The 19048-nt window shown below is 40.5% G+C and overlaps 1 protein-coding gene across 1 annotated transcript in view; it reads right to left on the reverse strand.

The window, feature by feature from the left end:
- Positions 1-2702: 2702 nt before the first annotated feature.
- Positions 2703-19048, reverse strand: part of cftr (CF transmembrane conductance regulator) — a 49237-nt gene continuing 32891 nt past the window's right edge. The window contains exons 16-28 of the mRNA XM_078256486.1: positions 18885-19013; positions 18762-18799; positions 17841-18127; positions 17462-17541; positions 15844-15994; positions 12782-13009; positions 11916-12016; positions 11188-11418; positions 9818-9973; positions 9156-9245; positions 8542-8714; positions 6006-6111; positions 2703-5297 (exon numbers count right to left, since the gene is read on the reverse strand). Of these exons, the coding sequence (XP_078112612.1) occupies positions 5082-5297; positions 6006-6111; positions 8542-8714; positions 9156-9245; positions 9818-9973; positions 11188-11418; positions 11916-12016; positions 12782-13009; positions 15844-15994; positions 17462-17541; positions 17841-18127; positions 18762-18799; positions 18885-19013 (1986 nt within the window). The 3' untranslated portion in view covers positions 2703-5081. The remainder of the gene's footprint in view (positions 5298-6005; positions 6112-8541; positions 8715-9155; positions 9246-9817; positions 9974-11187; positions 11419-11915; positions 12017-12781; positions 13010-15843; positions 15995-17461; positions 17542-17840; positions 18128-18761; positions 18800-18884; positions 19014-19048) is intronic.

The following is a 19048-nucleotide window of genomic DNA, read 5'->3' on the forward strand; positions in this document are numbered from 1 at the left end:
AATACAAGTATGAACCTGAAAATAAGCATGATATGCAACCTTTAAGCCACAAACAACTCATGAACAAGTCCCAAACAACCCTGACGCACACCTGTTTTTAACACAAATGACAAACGACATTCTCAAAATCTTTAGTTTTATTGGAAATATAACTGATTGAACAAATATAATACATATTTTGGACATCTGTGTCCCTTTAGTAAGAAACAGCTTTGTTCTTAATTTACTCTGTAAAAAATCTGTTTTCACAGTTTACATATAAAAGGCCTTTTTTCCATGGTACCTTCATTTTCTTCATCGCTGCTTTACAAAACTATTATACAGTATGAAAGGAGCAACACACTCTTCCCTCAAACAAAGAAAATGAAGTGATATAATAGCCTAAATGGATTCCAGTTTCCGAGTGAAGCGCAGATATAAATTGGAAAATGACAAAAAAAAAAAATAATGCTTAAGGTTTGCTTTGTTTGTACAGCAGCGGCTCTTAAAAAAAAAACATTTTTTTTTATTACTGCCTTCTTTCTAGAATTAATTCACAGAGGCTGAACTATTTAAATAGAAAGCGTAATTTGTAAACAAAGGTCACAATTCTACATCTACACTTCATTTTATGGAGGAATTGAAAAACAAAAACTTTAATCATTTGACGTTTTCTTGCTGTGAAAGCTGATGAGTACCTCAGGGAGTCTATAAAGTGCATAAGGGTTTCTGAGTCATCACTCGTTAGTGTCAGCCAATGGCGTCAATGTTCCTGGTGGGGTGGGGGGGGTGTGTGTGTGTGTGTGTGTAGTAACACCAGTGAAGTTACTGCAGGGTCAGACTGATTAAAGATACAAAATCAAATATTTAGAAGATACTTCAACATAACACACATGAAGCCACTGTAGAAGTGTTACTCCTAGCTGCAGTTTGCCTTAATTCTGTTTCACAAAGCTCTAGGGTCTCAGTTATAAAACTGTGCGTAGGATCCTTACTATAAGTGTACGTACGCCCAAAAGCCCAAAATGGCGTACGCCAAAAAAAAGTCAGATTTATAAAACCGTGTGTACGCACACCTGTAAGCAATGTTCCCTTTATAAATCACAGATTACCTACAAGTGTGCGTACTTGAATCAGCCTCTTATCCCGCCCTGCACACGCCCATTTTTAACCATAAATAGTCAATGCAAAGCACCTCGTGAATGCTGATCAGTGTATGAATGACACTGGCAGTTACACTGAATCATGACGACTGGCGGAGAAAAAGCAAAAAACTTCTCAGACGTTCAGGAATTGCTGCAAACTGAATTATAATTTCGGCCTGTTCTTGCACAGTGTAGGAAACCTGATCTATAACTACATGTATTAATAATACGTCCAAAAGGGCAGGCATTACGGCACTCGGGGACAGCTTTGATATACCAGACGTATATAATAAGATTTAACAGAACTATATATTATATCCAAACAAGCCTTAGTGAGTGTGATAAAGTTAAAAAAAAAAAAAAAAAAAAACTTAGTTGTCTGACATTTCCCTCTGAAAACTGCCAGCTGCCCCCAGAGTGGCGAGGACCTGTATTTTGGACCGGGATGGCAAGAGCCCAAGAGCTCAGCTTTAGGGACTCTAAATCGGCATATTAGGCAGTCATCGTCATGGTCCCTGAAGTCTCTTTCTCTCCTGATTCTTCCATTAGCGTATAGTCCTCCTGCAGGGCCAGCAGTGCCATCATGCAGCATTACGCACGGAGTCACCGCAGTATTTATATGTTTACGAGAATTTGTGATTGTTAACACCTTGCCAACACAGCATCAACTAATGGTATCCCCCACCCTGAGATACAATTTGAAGACGACAGAAAGTGTAATAGGCAAACACACTTTTCTTCATGCAGGTTTTGTCACGAACAGTATTAAAGTTCGGACCGATAACGAGGACATTAAATGTAACGATTGCGCGAGAGCTTAACGGCTGTATTTCCAGACTTTTGATGATATATGCACAATATTAAAGACAGATAATTAGTTATTTACACTGTATTCTGCCATTATCTAATGCTAGGGTATTTGATGCTATCCTGTATTCCATGCAGTCGGGCCATCTCCTCCTCCTGCGCTCCGTAGCGGACAATGTGACGGTGAGACAGCGCCGATTAAACATTAAGAACACATTTTTATTTAAGATTTGAGTTGGAGGTGTTTATGGAACAATTATGACTCCGTACAAGCGCAAAGAACACTGCTGGATTTAATCTTCATGGTAACGTGGATGATATGGAGTGAAAAAATGTGCGTGAGGCATCAATACTTCCACTACCACCTCACCATCTGCTTCGCCAATTCTTACTGTCTCCCAAATGTGCGTACCCATGGGTCAGAGTTTGCGTGGAGGACCGCACGTTCTCCCTCAAGTTTGTTTTTTATAAATCACAACCTTTGCGTGGGAAGTGGCGTATGCACATTGTCAGCCCTGTTTTGTGCGTACGCCACGTTTATAAATGAGACCCCTGATCTCTTCTTATCATGTAGGATATACAGATTTTAAAATGTCTATTTCCAGCCCATCAAAGTTTGTACTAAAATGTGTCGTAGCGTCAGTGTGTGGACAACTTTTAGAGCAGTTTCCCTATGTAGCCAAACCAAACTCACTATTACATTTTTATCATTTACATTTTTATGTTTCTCGTATAAAAACTAAATGAGTATTTAAAACCCCCCCCAAAAAAACATGTTGCTCATTAATCCTACATGTTTACAAGAGCAACATCGATCAAATACTTATTTAATGGTTCCAAGTCGTGTTTTAACATTAAATACAGGTCAATGACAACACCCGTGTTGTGCGATTGACTATTTTGGAATTCAAAAAGTTGGCTTAACATTAAAATTTTAGAGAAGCTTTGTTTTTTTTGGTTCACACTAAAGTAACATGTGAGAACAGCGTTTTTATTCAAACTGGACCGTTTCTGAAAATTGTTTTTGGTTGTGAAAAGAGGCTTAATGGGAAACTCCCATCAGACGTCGGACGCATACATCCCGTTAATCTACAATGATCCAACCTATGTTTGTCCAACGAGGGACTAACAATAAAAATCCCCCGGTGTGGACTGCCCTTCAGTGTGGACAGAGGCTGTGTGAACGACAAAGTTTTCAAATGTATCAATATGGCCTCAGCTCAGAACGAGCAGAGAACTCTTTTATGTGCAATATCATCTATAATATTGATTCCTGCTAGCTACCTGAAGATGATTGATTACGTGCATATGATAAATGAATGTGCTTTCTGAACAGACCTCTACAGTGGCTGCTATGTTGTGTTCAGTTTGAGTTAAAACAGTGAAAAGTAGCTGGTTGTTCAGAACAAAACATATCTTAAAATAATCCCTTAGTTGAAACCAATGAAAATGTTTGTTTTTTTAAAACAAGTATGCAAAAAATATAATACAATACAATATTTTGGTTTCAAAGGAGAAACTTTTTGAGGATTATCTGTTTGTCCAGCATCCCCAAAAAGCACCTGACTGACTGAAACCTGCAAAAGGCACTTGAAATGTGCTAGAAAAGCACATTGACTAATGTTAACTTCCTCAGGTTTCCTGTTCTTTATCCGACGATGGCAACATTGGTGGCAAACGGAGCGATGAGCATCACACCAGGCTGTGACCAGAAATGACATCTCTCAACCTAGGCTAAGAGTGCGGACCTCTCCAGTCGCCTCTCCGTCAGCTCTGCAAAATGTATGCTGAATTGTCCATTTGAGAAATATTAGTTGTGCTTTATGTTGTTGACGGTGGACGCTGACGGCACGTGGCTAGGAGTCCCTCATGAGGATCGGGAAATCAACTTTCGGGTCTCCTTCGGACTCTGATAACCTCCTGCCTGGCTAGCTAGTCACCTGGCCGGTGAAGTTTTCAAATGTAAACATCAGAGCTAACACCGATGAAAAGGTGGAGAAGATTACCTCAAGTTAGCAAGGCCATCTGCGGCCATCTCATGACTACAAGTCTCTCATCAGGATGAGGGAATCAGCTCACCAGTCTCCTGCTCACTCTGCTAGCCTGGCTGGTCAAAGTTTCCAAATGTAGACAGAGTAAACACAGAGGAAAAGGTGAAGACGGCTATCAGCTATGACCTACGGCTACAATCCCGACTACGGGGACAAGCAAGACCGTTTCTGCGTCCATCTCCATCTCCATCAGAGGGGGCACCGAGGCAAGCGTGGAGGAATTGAACACCGACTATGACTACTCTGCTGGGCATCCTGCTAGCCAGTGTAGGCGTCCAACCGTGCCTCCGCCGGTTTCCAGCGGGATGTCAGGAAGTGTGGTGTCCTTTTGCTGAGACTTAGCTGGATCCTGGAGTGCCGGTGCCATTTAACCGGTTACTCTATTTCTGTGTGCTGATCTGACGGCCACATTCTGCTTCATGACGAATCACGCAGAAGTTTAAGGAGCTGATGAGATTATATTTCAATGGAATTGCACCTCGCACAATTTCATGTGAGAAATAAAATGAATTGATTGAAATGGTTTATCAACAAAGTGTCCAGTTAGCCATCCTTCTCTGCTTCTGGTGGTCCCTGTTATATGGGAGTATTGTAGCTCTCCCTGCAGCACATACACAGTCCGGTTTATTATAATTTTTCTAATTTAGTGACAGATTTACAGCAAAAGCTTCATTATGGGAACCTTTCTTGCATCTTTTAATTCCGATTCACCTACATACAATTTTATTTATATCTTTTCTAAACCTGCAGACATGTTGCACGTCAACACGTGGTGGTAAAAAAATCAAGCATTAATAAGCCAATTTTGTTTAATGTTAATGTATTGGAAAACTTGAATTTTTATTTTCTTTGCACAGACTTTTATTTTTTTAAATTTTAGTTAATTATGAATAATAAGTAAATTGAATTATCCTACTATTGAATAAAATATTTTGTCTGGGAGAGTTTTAGTGTCCCATAGTGATTGAGATGCTGTTTCACTGGTCATTTGGGGAAATAAGGGCTCAAACATGTTCAGTATTAGCCCAAAATCATCAGTATCAAAACCTTTGTTTTGTCCGTTCGAGTTAGGGGTGTGTGCGTTTGTGTGCCTGGCTGGTTAGAGGCGAGTGTCGTGGACTTCGTCCTCAGCTTCCTCTGGCAGGGACGAGATCTTGGCGGTCTGCGGCGCCACCCTCTTGCTGGAGTTGAGGCGGTGAAGAGGCGGGAAGAGGTGGAGACGGTCGGCAGGGCTCATGGCCTGCTTCAGGTGACTCGTCTCATTCAGCAGCTTCTGGATGGAGTCATAGCTTTTCATGGAGCTGCCCTCGATCATCTACACAGACGGGAGGGAGGAGAACTTGGTTATGTGTTTATCTGGGTTTCTAATCCTGCGTTTTCTTGCAAAATATGTTTGTAAGATTTACAACAGCTGATTGGGAGGAAATTTGGCAGGAAACTCATTTTGTAAAATAAATGATTTTCCAGGCCTTGCATGAACAAATTCAAGACTGCCTCAAACTAATGGCCTTTTTTAACATTAGGTTTAATTGCTTTAAAATATCTGAAACATCAAGGTCCGAAAAAATATTAAATATTTACTTAAATCGGAGAGTGTATGTTGGGGCTGAGATGTGACTGGTTGTTTTGTAAACAGTAGAACAAAGCTACATTATGTGTGTGTGCTGTCCTAAATTGTGTAATATTAAAACTGCAGAACTTTCTGTTTGATGACAAACACCTTTTAGTTAAGACAGAGTATACTTAGGGTACAGAGTACACAGCAGCAAATTTTTCTGTTACAGCAGCTAAGAGCATTTAAGACAATAATAAAAAGAGAAGAAATATACAATACTTCATTTTTGGTTTAGTTTAATTTATTTTTTTTATTTTTTTTACAGGCAGATTGAGTTTTGTGAGCTTCTACGAACACCTGAGCATTAAAATGTTGACGAAACTCTGAAAACTGTCTTGGCACAAATTGTCTGACTTTGACGGAGACTCAAATATCAGCAGAAAATCAAAATTGTGTCCAGAAACTTACCAGGAATGATTGACACTCCAGCAGCGGCTCTACTCTGTGTTCTGATAAGATGACGGTGCAGCTTGAGAATGAGTGTTTCAGCGTCTTCCTCAGGACCTGCAACGTTCTGCTCACACACAAACACACACACACACACACACACACACACACACACACACAGTCATCATCATCAAAGGCTGTCTCTCTCTACTGCTAGCACTCATTAGCTCAGTGTTTTGTTCCTGTTGAGGCCGACATAAAAGAGCAGGCAGCGTTGGCCTCAGGTTAAACTAGATTGCTCATTATAGGCTTCATTTACCATAGTGAACCCCCCTCTGCATGTATGGTTACACACGCATTAGGTCAGAATTACTCTAAGCACTCTAGATTGTCACCATATGCAGTGACAGGAACATCACACACGTTAGATTTGGGTGAATTCCGCTGCCACAAACGCACACAAAAGGAAATACACACAAACCCTGGATCACTTTCAGGTATCAGTTGTGTTTAAGCGTGCAGTAGGAGGCACCAAAAGCTTCTTAAGTGCCCACATAGAGTCTACAAAACCACACAGGGAGCAAAAAACACATATCAAAGAGACTGCAGTGATACAGGCAGACAGGATGAACGCAGCATGCACTGCTTTTATCAATGTGCCCTAAATCTATCTGATGCTGCTCGTGACATGAAATAGATCTACAGTAAATGCCGAGTCATAGCTGAGCCTGTCTGCAGGTTTACTGTACTTGCTGTATTAAGGCTCTGATTAAAGCAGCTTACACAAGTAGCAGAGGTACATTTTGGCAGTACCACAGTGTAGAACAACTGTTACTAGTAAAAGTCCTGCATTTAAAATCTAATAAAAAGTACAAAGTAAAAGTAAAAGCATCAAAATGTACTTAAAGTAGTCATTATGCAGAACGGCCCATTTAATAATCACTCATATTATTGGATTATAATTATTGATGCATTAATCACTTTTGTTGCAGCTGGTAAAGGTGAAGCTTTAACTACTCATACTAGTATTACTACTATATACTAATTTGAATCTGCAAACAAACTAATGACTAGGGCTGAAACGATTCCTCAAGTAACTCGAATAATTAGATTACTAAAAATCCTCGATGCAAAATTCTTTGCCTCGAAGCTTCGTTTAATCAATGTAACTAACGTTGTACGGCTCACTGAGTTTCCGCACGGATAATTATTACTAGAGCACAACGGGCTGACGCTGGACACAAGACTGACGGCGCAGATTACAAAATGAAGGAAGACAGCGAAAATAGCGAGGGGCTAAGAGAAGAGACAGGCAAGAGAAAACGACAGAAAGTTTGGGGTCATTTAAAGCTGCAAATATGCTGCTACATCATCTCAGTAGAAAACACCCAGTCTACTCATCCATTCCACGAAAGGAACCCGACACCAGGTAGCTAACGTCTGCTGCTCTCGTCCACCGTGCGGTTTTACACAACTAGCCTACAGCATGCTACTCTGCATATAGTGATGTTTTACAAACAAGCTAAAACGAAAGCTGTTGGTTTGTAGTCTAACTGTTTATTAGTTTGCTACTAATCTTGAAATTTAGATTTTTTTTAGCTGCTCCCGGAGACAAACCTGCCACTCCCCCCTGGAGCAGTTAACCTCATGGCTACTTAATATGCACGTGAATGACGTCATCGGACCATGCCGGTGATGTCTGCATTCTTTATTCTTTCTCCCCCTGAACAGTGGAGTTGAATAGCCCCGCTGTAAGCTTTGTACAGTCACATTTACCTGGGCTTAGTGAACAGCTCTTTTGCATATCCAGTGCAAAGAGCCAGAGGCATGAAGGGGAAAGGGGCTATACTTTTGCCAACAGAATAAGGGGCTTAGTGGCCCATGCGGCCTGTGCTTAAAAATATTAGCATCTATCCCTGTTATTGTATGCAATCTAGGCAATACAAAAATGTAGCTTTTTCTTATATTTACTATTGCTGTTTTTTTTTCTTATACAATTACTCACTTAATCGATTAAATAATCGGTAGAATACTCAATTACTAAATTAATTAGCCCTACTAATGACTAATGTTGTCAAATAAATGTAGTGGAGTAAAAAGTACAATATTAGGTAACACTTTACTTGAAGGTATCTACATAAGAGTGACATGACACTATCATGAACACATGACACTGTCATGACACATGAACCCTAACCCTAACAAAAACCAAATGACACTTACTAAAAGAAGTGTTATGTCAACATTTATGACTTGTTTATAATGTTTATGACACAGTCATGACAGTGTCATGTCACTCTTATATAGATACCTTCAACTAAAGTGTAACCCAATATTATCCTCTGAAATGTAGTAAAGTAGAAGTATAAAGTAGCATAAAATAAAATGCTAAAAGTACATTAGAATTTTACTTAAGTTTCAAATTGTCAAAAGTAAACTCTGAAACAATAACGTTTGGAAACTGCATTACACTAAAAGGTACACAACAATACACTATAGACACCATGTCTCTCTCACACACACACACACAGTTTAGTGTTTTGGCATTAATACTAACATGGGGTCGAGGTAGGCGGAGGGTTCATCCAGCAGCAGGATGCGAGCCTTGCTGAGGATGGAGCGGGCGAGACACAGCAGCTGTTTGTGTCCGTTGCTCAACACGTTGCCTCCGTCCTCCAGCTGAAAGTCCAGCTTCTCTGGAAACTGCTCGATCACAGACTTCAAACCCACCTGGCGACACACAGGACAGATTTTACTTTAGAATTCACTCAAATGACCATCGTGGAGGACGAGATTTGTGCTTCCAGCTCAGAAGACAGGTTCATTCACAGAGCAACAATAGAATGTGGATTAAACCTGAACCATTAGGTTTAGATACACATTAAAAGACCCGTTATGATACTTGAATTTCAGTTTTTTATTAACCTTATTTTGAGAAATATCAACATCAAATTTTTTGACTGTATTCTAGCGGTGTGAGAAGAAAATCCATGTCATCCAAATCCAGCCAAACTGTGGCTAAAAAAATACTACAACTCCCAAAAAAAGGTCAAAAGTTCATTACCTCTGATTGATTGATTAAATGTCCAACAGTCTGGTAAAACAGACTAACTTTCCAATCATGGCCAGAATTCTAAGAACAGCCGAGGAAAAGAGGAAACGGAGGCTCACCTCCTCTGCGACCCTCCACAGCTCCTCATCGCTGTAACGTCCGTGTGGGTCCAGGTTCATCCGGAAAGTGCCGGTCAGAATAAAGACTCTCTGTTCAAAACAGACCAGAGAAAACATTTTATCACACAGTCAAGGGATTGGATTAAAAGGTTGCCTTGAAACAAGAAAGGTAGCCCTCACAATAATAATAATTTGGATCAATTACAATGGCAGTAATGACACATTGTTGATGCATTTAAATTCTGAACTTGTTTATGGCTAAGAAAGACAAAGGTGATTCATTGGCCTAAAATTTGTCATATCACGCAGACTTCAGGCTTTTGTCTCTTTTCCTGATGAAATAAACTTGTACCAATTTTATTTTCTTTTACAATGAAATGCACCACATTTTGGCAAAAATGACTGAGTCACACCCAAAACGATGTAGATTAAACTGTAGGAACATTTGGTGGTGGTGCCAGAATGAACTCTCTACAGGTGAATTCTGAATTATTATAACTTTTAATTCACCTTTTTTGCTTTCCTGGCTGCGTGTCTGTATTGGCATACTACTGATATCAGCTTCTCATTCACCTACCAAGATTTTTTTTTTTTTTTTGAACCAGCAACCTTGTGTATGCTATGTGTCTTTTTAAAAAGCGGCTCAGCAGTCACAGACATACCTGCGGCACCACCCCAAAGGCCTTCCTCCATGTTTGCAGGGAGACGGAGCTCCAGGAGATGCCGTCAATGGAGATTTCTCCGTCAGTGGAGGCGAGACGCAGCAGAGCGGAGAGCAGGGTGCTCTTCCCAGAACCTGTTCGACCCAGTAGACCCATCTACACACACACAACCAGAACAAAAACATTTTACTTGTTTGTTGCTTTTCAGTTAGTTCTGTAGCTGTTGTCCATAGAGTAGCTAATGGGACGAGGCTAAAGTGCTGACACTCCGTGAGCTCGGCTGTCCTGCAGGATTCATAATATGGAGCTAATACTGACTATAAGTACGGCCAGGAGCAGAGAGATAGGGGCCAAATATTAGAGGTTTTCTCTCTTTTCCGTTGAAAGCTATATGGCCAATTAAATACCATTAGGTTTTTGAAATCAAGATAGAAGGGACATATTACTGTATGGCAATAGTATGTATGAGTTTGAAATGATTATGCTATCAGCAAACACCTATGCATTTGTCAATAATGTTATTGCTGCTGTTTTTACTCATACTGTCCTTGGCCATGTAATTATTTTATTATTCAATTTGCACAGCTCCCTCAGGGTCTTGCTTATTTGTCTGTATTGTCGTGTTGCCTGGTTTATGCCTCAGACAGAAATTACATTTTGGTCATTTGAATATTGATACATGACAATAAACAAAAAATCGTCTAATTTGTAACTTAAAATTGCATTACCGGTTTATTTTTCTTGTCCACTTGGGAGAAACAAAAACACTAACGTTATAACCTTATAAGTTCATATGGCAACAGTTGCCTATTTACACATCCAGCAGGTAAGGAGCAACAGTATCATTGCAGTCGTGTTTCCAATATTCACCCCACTATCTTGAAGTCAAGGGAAAAGGAAAAGAAAAGGCCAAGTGATGGAGTCGTCGGATGAGCTAATTATCTATACCAGAAATGTAGCCCATTCCAGAAACTTTTCTTGAAGGCTTCTTAGGATTTTCTGCCATACTCCTAGCTGCTGCTCCGTCACCAAGGTCTTTACCCCCTTTAGTTCTGGCTGGTTCATGTAAAACGCATAACTTCCAGTGCGCCAGAGTGGTATAGTCGCCACGGACATTACAACTCCAATATACTTATAATATACATATAATACAGAGAGCAGAGAGTCACCACATGTAACTCATCCTTATGGCAGGTTGGTATGTCACCTTGCTATAACCTTTCTATGACCCTTTAATTGCAGTGCCTCTCGGGCAAAGCAGTGCTTTGATGGTTTAAAATCCAATAAGGCAGAGCTAACATTCATCAAACTTCACCGACTTTCATTAAAATCCAGTCATACACACTCTTTACCCATCACTCAGGACTTACGCTCTGCCCTCCCTCCACAGAGAAGGAGATGTCGCTGAGGACGGCCCGTCCAGCCTCTGTGTATTTGACAGTGAGGCCCTTGACGTCCATCTGGCCGCGGTTGGGCCAGCAGTCCTGGGCATGAGGGTTGTCAATTACCAGGTCGGGGCCTCCTTCACCACTAGGTTTGGCTGGCAGCGGCTCCTCTGATGGCAGGTCGATGAACTTGAACACCCGATCCACTGAACGCATCTGAGAGGGGAAAAGGCAAAGGGTGAGGAGAGCTGTGGGTCACTGGGAGTTTCCCTTTATAAATACAGTTAAGTGGTTCTCCATGGAGTTGTTGAGGCAGGAATTTCCAAAACAATTTCTAAGCTGGTCTTCTATAACCTTAGACCACCACTGGGTGCTGCGCTAAGCCTTAAAATGCTAGGGAAAACCCTGCAAAATGGGTTTGTCCATACATGAACTTCAGCAGGGAGTCGGTGTAATGAATGGTGGAATGGTGTGGGAAAACTTTGGGAAGGTTGAACACAGAAACATTGAGGACTAGCTGCTGTGTGATGTGGTTGCAGACAGGTGTTAAAAAACGAACCCATACATGTTCAGCAAAACCTCCTCTAATGTGTGCGTTTGGAACGCTTGACATACTCTTAACTGGCCATTGGTTGTGTGGTATTTTAATGCAAGTCTTACTATGATGCAAATGATGATAGGGGTGTGTGTGTGTGTGTGTGTGCGCCACATACCAGTCCGTCTACAGTGATGCTGGTGATGACAGCCCATTGGAAAGTCCCCAGGATGAGCATAGCCAGGGCCACGATGATGCCAACCTCTCCTGGTTTGTCCTCTGTAGAACACACACACCCATGCATATACAGCACAGGACACACACACAGTCCTCAATATTGTCCAATCAAAGCTGCTCTCTCTGATGTCAGAGCAGCAGTCGGGTATTGCAGCTCTGCTACTTGCTCTATTGGAAATAATGAGCTGTGAAATTACCATTTAATCTGCTCAACATAAACACAGGGTATGACGCAACAAGTGTGTGTGTGTGTGTGCACACGTTCACTTGTGTTTCCTATTCCTTTAATTGAACACACACACAGGCTTCCTTTTGTACATGACATTTTATCCGGAGGCATTCCAACACTTTGATCAGTTTTCACAGACAAACTGTCCGTTATGATCCTGATATCTGACTCACACACACTGTTACAGACCGATAAGGCTGAGGCTTCTTCACTAGATAAGCTCATTGGAAATAAGATGTTTACTAACCAACTACCTTACTGGAATTTCAAGATGTTCCCTACTCATTCATGGGATTTATGTGTACAAACTGCTTCTGCTCTTGTTTCCTTGAAGGCTCTACTGACAAAATGACAGCGTCCTTGTGAACTGAAGTTTGCTGCAATCACAGCTCATGAAGTTTCCTCAGTATTACCTTATTTGGTATGTATGGGTTGAGAAAAGTCTACAATTCTTCTGACCTCTTTCAAAACGTATTGTATAAACCTAAATATACTGTGCTCTAGATATTAAACAAGTCTGCTTATCACCTGAGACTCCAATCCTAAATCCATACATGCAAGCCTTAATAGTCACTCACGGTTGGTGCCTACGGCGATGAAGGCGGCGGCGCTGAAGAACAGGACGAAGATCATATCGCAGCGGAAGAGGAACCATCGCAGTGTGGACAAGTAGTGGAACCAGGTGGCCGTGTGAGTGTTGAGCGCCTTGTGGAAGAGCGTCTCGAAGTAGCTCTGACGTCCAAAAGCCCGAATTGTCCATAAACCCTTCAGCGAGATGATGAGATGGGAGAAGATGGGGCTGCGAGCTGCAGGAGAGGAGAAGTGACACATATTGTTGAAGTACTACATCTACACAGGAAGATGCCTCTCTTTTCCCCCCTAATCACAAAATGGTTAATTATCATAGGCTGAATGTCTACTTAAAACACCTTACCATATAAACTAAATGAGATTAAATGAGTTGCTCGCACAATGACAAAAGATGACATAGAAAAGATGACAAAGTAAGGAAGAGAAATTTCATTTTAATTGCTCTCGACTATCTCCATGAACCAAACCAAAAAGTGAAAACCTTCTAATAAACATTTGAGTGACACATCATTTCCACTGTATTTGTCGAACATGCTCCTTGTGACACCAGAGAGAGCAACACCAGGATGGGGTTGGAGGAAATCCCAGCTCAGCTCATCTGTCTGACCCCGATGTGCTCTCAGCTGCTCCGGAAAGACCTTGCTGTCATCACCCAAACACACATTCAGTGACAGAATCAAGAGCAGAGCAGGGAAGTCCAAAAAACACACACAGTGGCAACTTCGTCAGCAGTCCAGTGACCTGTTTTTTCATCCTCTGGCAGTGCTGCACTGTACTGTTGGCTAACACACTAGGACTTCTTAACTTTTAGATAAATGTTCTGTGCTCTAATATATGCAATTGTTTTTGGGTATCTTGATAAACAGTATTGTAAATCTTTAAATGATGTAGTCATTGTAATTATGTACTCAGGTCTGAAACTCAAGAGTTAAACCCAAAGTTCAAGGACTTTTTAGTTCATGAAACAACTTTTAAGGAACTAAAAGGTTGCTTTAGTCAATTGTTATCTTTGTTTCCACCGCAGTATAAAGAACCGTGAAGATTAGTCAGTACGCTGACAAAAGCAAAATGCACGTTTGTGCATTCAACCACCACAGGAACAAGAACGATGACTATAACTACACATTGTCAACAGTTTTCATTGGAAATATGTTCTACTGAAATAAATAGTCCCCATGAAAACGGTTGACATCGTGCTCTCTGGATTATCCAAAGTAACAGGGGCAGTGTTTCTGAAAAGAAATATCCATTCATTGGGGGCATCCATTTTGGCAGGGTGAACAGACCCTTTAATCTATCTGTGAATGAAATGTAACTGGAACTAAGAAAAACTATTTGTAGATAAACATTATTAAAGTGCCCATATTATGAAAAAAAACAAACATTTTTCTGGGATTTGGGGTGTTATGTTGCGTCTCTGGTGCTTCCACACGGATAAAAACTTCCATGCTGTTTTGAGTGAGATACGGTTTCTGAATGTGTCCTGCCTTCAGTCTCCGGGTGAGCTGTTCAAAATCTGCAGGGTTTTCTACGTTACTAGCCCAAACGAGGGTGCTAAACCATGCTAGCGGTTAGCCCCCTCGTTCTCAATGGCAAAATGCTGCTACAACACACACTAGTTCACCATAATCTACAAAAGAACTACTTCCATGTCCCTGTTCTGCAGGTATTCCACACAAAGTTGGAAGTGCACTCTTGTTTAGAAGAAGTCTCCCAGCTAATCCTGCCTTGTACTGACTGAAGTTAGAGAAACAGCTAGCTAGCAATTGTGAGCCTTACCTAGGTACTGCTCATGTGTGAATCCCAACAAAGATGTTACAGAAGTAGGATGTCTCACTCTGTAGCTAAAATAGAGACCTGAACACAGGGTGAAAAAGGGAGCTGCAGCAATGTGCAGTACAACAAAAATATGGTGTTTTTTGATAATTAAACCATGTAAACCTATTCTGATATAACCTCAAAATACAATTATGAACCTGAAAATGAGCATAATATGGGCGCTTTAAAAAATTAACAAGGAGTTTACAAGTAAACAGAATTTTTTTTTCTGCAACACACCATTTATCACAATACCTTACACCTTGGGAAGAAGGTCTAGTAGTTAAAGAGATTGTCCAGCAAATGTACACACACAGATTAAACCCTGACAAAATTAGTTCAAACGAGCAAAAACAATTGTCTAATGTGCAACTCTTTGTTAATTGGAGGATAACTGTTACTTTATTCGCCCTGCCTCACTTCCTTAAACTGTTCCCGCCCCTCTGAGGCAGCCCATCCATCCTCTCCTTCAACCCTTCCTCTGTCATATGTTTGTTCCCCTCAGCGAGACCTTTGCCCCCTTGGCCCGGGCCATCCACCAGCCCTGCCAGCAGTTATGACTGTGGCTATCCCGCCCCCAGCCCCACCGAGTCTCCTTTCCTCTGTTCGCTCTATTGGTTTTCCTATCATGTTTTCACTTTTACTCTTCCTAAATATTTACCATAACATAATTTCACTCTTGCCGATCTCTTCTCTGCCTTTTGTCCTTTTTCTTTACTCTTACCCTCATTATGTCGTCAAATAAAAGATAAATCAAAATATTAAACTTAATTAATCTTCAGGAGTAGATTAGAGCTAGCACTAAAGAACAACACCCATGAGGCTGGTGAGAATTCAGCCCGTTACTCAGGGATACTTTAGCAAGATGGACATTTTCAAACAAATCAGCGAGACCCATTTAAAAAAGAAGATTGCAGAGCATTGTAAGAAAACATTTAGAGGTCTGCATTCAGAATGTTTTAAGTAAATACACATTTGAAAATTAAGATAGTTAAATGCATACACCATGTTCCACCCAATGTCCTCCATATGTTGTTTGGATTTACACAGTTTATTTTTCTTTTGTATGAAAAGGTCAGTACTCAAATTCCCATGCTATGATGAGAAGCAGCATTCCTTTGCTTGTCCTTTCTGGTACTTATGTCTCTTTGCAGTGAAAAAATGAGCCAATGCACTATTACTAATATATAGGCATAATGTCACACATACACAATTCATCCCACACTCTCACCTTCAGCCTCCAGTAGCTTGAGTTGCTGTCCAGTTCGTAGGAAGTATTTTCTGAGGATAACAAAGATGACAGCCAATGGGATGGCAGCGATGAAGATGTAAGGTCGTATGATAGACACGGTGAAGATGGCACCTGTAACAATCACTGTGAGCTGTGGTGAGAGCGGAAGAGAAGACTGATCAGAGAGCGTACAACAAGTTAGAAAATAATTACTTGATTTATTTTATTAAGAAAGAGCGAAAGAGAGATGCACAGCAACTACAATAATACCTAACTATAACAATTATAGAAATATGACTCATAATTATAGCAATGGGTATAATTATAGTAACAATGAAGATAGAACTATGACTAATAAAAATAACAATAGTAGCTGTGGGCATTGAGCAGCACCACAGCAGCTGAACGACTGCTCTGGTAATAGGCATCCCATCATCCCGTTTTTCAGTCACATAATCACACACTCTCCTGTCAATCTCTTGGAAGCGGCTGCTTTGAGGACCACGGTAAGATTTTCTCTAGATGTTTGCATTTTTAGACTATGTTTCATCTCCATGACAACGCCTGGTTGCACTTCTGTTCTAACTTCCGACTTTTAGGCTTTTTTTGTCGCTGGATAAATCATTTGTTGCATCTAAATATGAACATGGATACCATTAGTGATATTGAGATTCTTGCTACAGTTACACTTCTAGTGATGAATCGGCGAAAACACGTTATTTCTTTGATTCACTGCTTTGTTCTAACGCCGCTGGGCGCTCCCTCTCTTCAGTCGCTCTCTATCTTGCTTGACCATATAACCGTTATATGGTCAAGTTATATTATAACGTTACCGTGCTTTCGGACGGTCGTTGAGGCTCTGTCTAAAACCCTGCCATTTCGACCAGCTGTTTGTAACATTAAAATAGAATGGATTATGGATCATGTTATTTCTATAGTTTATAGCTGACTTTACCAGCTGACTTCTCTATTGGCTGTTGAAAAAGGTGACGTCCCTTATGTTCTAAAACCAGCCTCTGAGACTTGAACAGCTGAAAGTCTAGACCCCAAATACAAAACAACCCCACTTTTTCAGACACATTTCCAGAAAAAAAAAAAAAAAGTGTCTTATATTCAGACCAATACGGTATATTTTTATATTTTTTTCTGAAGACCCACACAGGTGTTTTCAGTTAATCTGGCTGATTGGACCTCTTCCCAGAACTGTGTGGCTGTGTATAGACAGATTTATTGACATCTTCCTGAGCCTCCTGTTAGCTTTGTTGCACCTGATAGGGCAGGACAAATGACAGATGTATCATTTGTATTGGTAGATGAGATTTGTGACCTAATAAATTCCCATCAAAGCTCTGGCACACTTTCAACCAAGAGGTCTAATTAGCCAGATCAACTGAAATCACCTATGTGGGTGTTCAGAGGCTTTAATATTTCATTTAGCATGCATTTGCACATAACATCTTATCTTTGTTATACATTTAATTGTTGTAGATGTTTTGAGTACTGGAGGAGGCAAACCAGCATTTCACTGCACAATGTAGAGATTAAGTGTGTGACAAATAAAACCTTGAAACTTTGTTAGAAATATTATCTTACACCATCCATTGTGTTGGTAAAATACCTGTATGAGGTCAAACAGCACCAGAGGGAGCATGTCATCTATGGTGGCCATGTCCTTGGTGAATCTGTTCATTATCCGGCCTGAAAAAGGAAACCGCAAGAAAATTAGGAAAAAGTCATTGTAGTGAAATACAACATCAGCATGGTATTTTATCTGGCAAACAGATGTGGGTCTACAGGTGAATACATGTATACTGCACCACAACTAGGACTGGGTATCGCCAATGATTTCTAAATCGATTTGATTCCGATTCACAAGATGATTATTTTAACCCAGCCCTAAACACAACAGTCATGATATTTGCACTTTTGACTAGTTTAAAAAAACAAACAAAAAAAAAAACAGAAAAGCCCTGAAAAATATTAAGAAAGAAAATCACCTGTCTTCATAGTGTTGAGCACAGCCATGGGGGCTCGTAGCACAGCGCTAAGCATCTGTTCATGCAGTCTTTTGGACACAGTGAGTAATGTGTGCACTAAAGGGAGACCCCTAAAGAATCCCAAGGCCAGTACGCTCTCCGATGTGGCCACATAGATGTAGATGATGTAGTAAGCGCTTGTCGGTGTGACAATGATTCCCTTGTGGACGGCGGGCGATGAGGCGTTGTGATGCTCCTCATCGATGGAGTTTGGAGATGGAGGGGTGGTGCTGTCCTTCCAGATCTTTCTGGTAGAACAGAGCAAAGGATGGAGAATGAAACACTGACTGAATTTCAGTCCAAAATATAGACACAAGCTAAACTGTAGCCGGGCTGCTAATCAGGAGACAAGAGTACAAATTAGTTTGCGCCATTAAAGCTCATACATAACAGTTCCAAAAAATGTGGAATGGCTGAGATGCATGCGCTATACGATACTTTATACTGTACATCAAACTCCGAACTGCACACCCATAAGGAATCCAACATTCAAAAGTACTGGTTCTGCCGAAATATTACCAATTGGGCATTTCCTTAACTTAACTGATGTTCAACATAAATAACATTCATATGTTTAAACAAATATTGTACTGTTTAGTTAGTTAATCTTGTAAAAGAGATGGAGAGAACTTAGAGAGAATTATTACAAAAGCATACACTACAAAAGAAAAGCCTTAAATGTTTGTTAAAAACTAATTAAGCCACCGAATACTTTTGTCAAAGCAAAATTCGTGACAATATTTGTATATATACAATATATATATTGTGGGGGGCAAATGCTGCAAATGCAGACAGGGCAGGATTCCAGTGCTGACTGGAACAACACAGGTACTAGTGTCGTCTGCTGTTTTAGTCTCAAGGAATATGAAACATGACACTTACTCAGTAAGGAAGAAAATGCCAATGACTGAACCAGCAACCTATTAGTGGAAAGAAAAAAACAGTATTGTTTAATAAAATTAAATTCACATATGTAAAAAAAAAAAAAAAAACTTTAATATTTACCTCAATGATGAAGACCAAGGCGATGAAAATAAGGACGTAGACTAAGCTCCTGTTGGTGGTGATGTAGCGTAGATACGTGCTCCATGAGGTAGTTTCAAAGATGTTCTCACGTTCATCTGCGAAGCATTGCTGTGAAGAAACAGAGTGGCTCTTTTACCATACAG

Source organism: Sander vitreus, chromosome 8 (assembly GCF_031162955.1).
Source record: "Sander vitreus isolate 19-12246 chromosome 8, sanVit1, whole genome shotgun sequence".
NCBI lineage: Eukaryota > Metazoa > Chordata > Actinopteri > Perciformes > Percidae > Sander > Sander vitreus.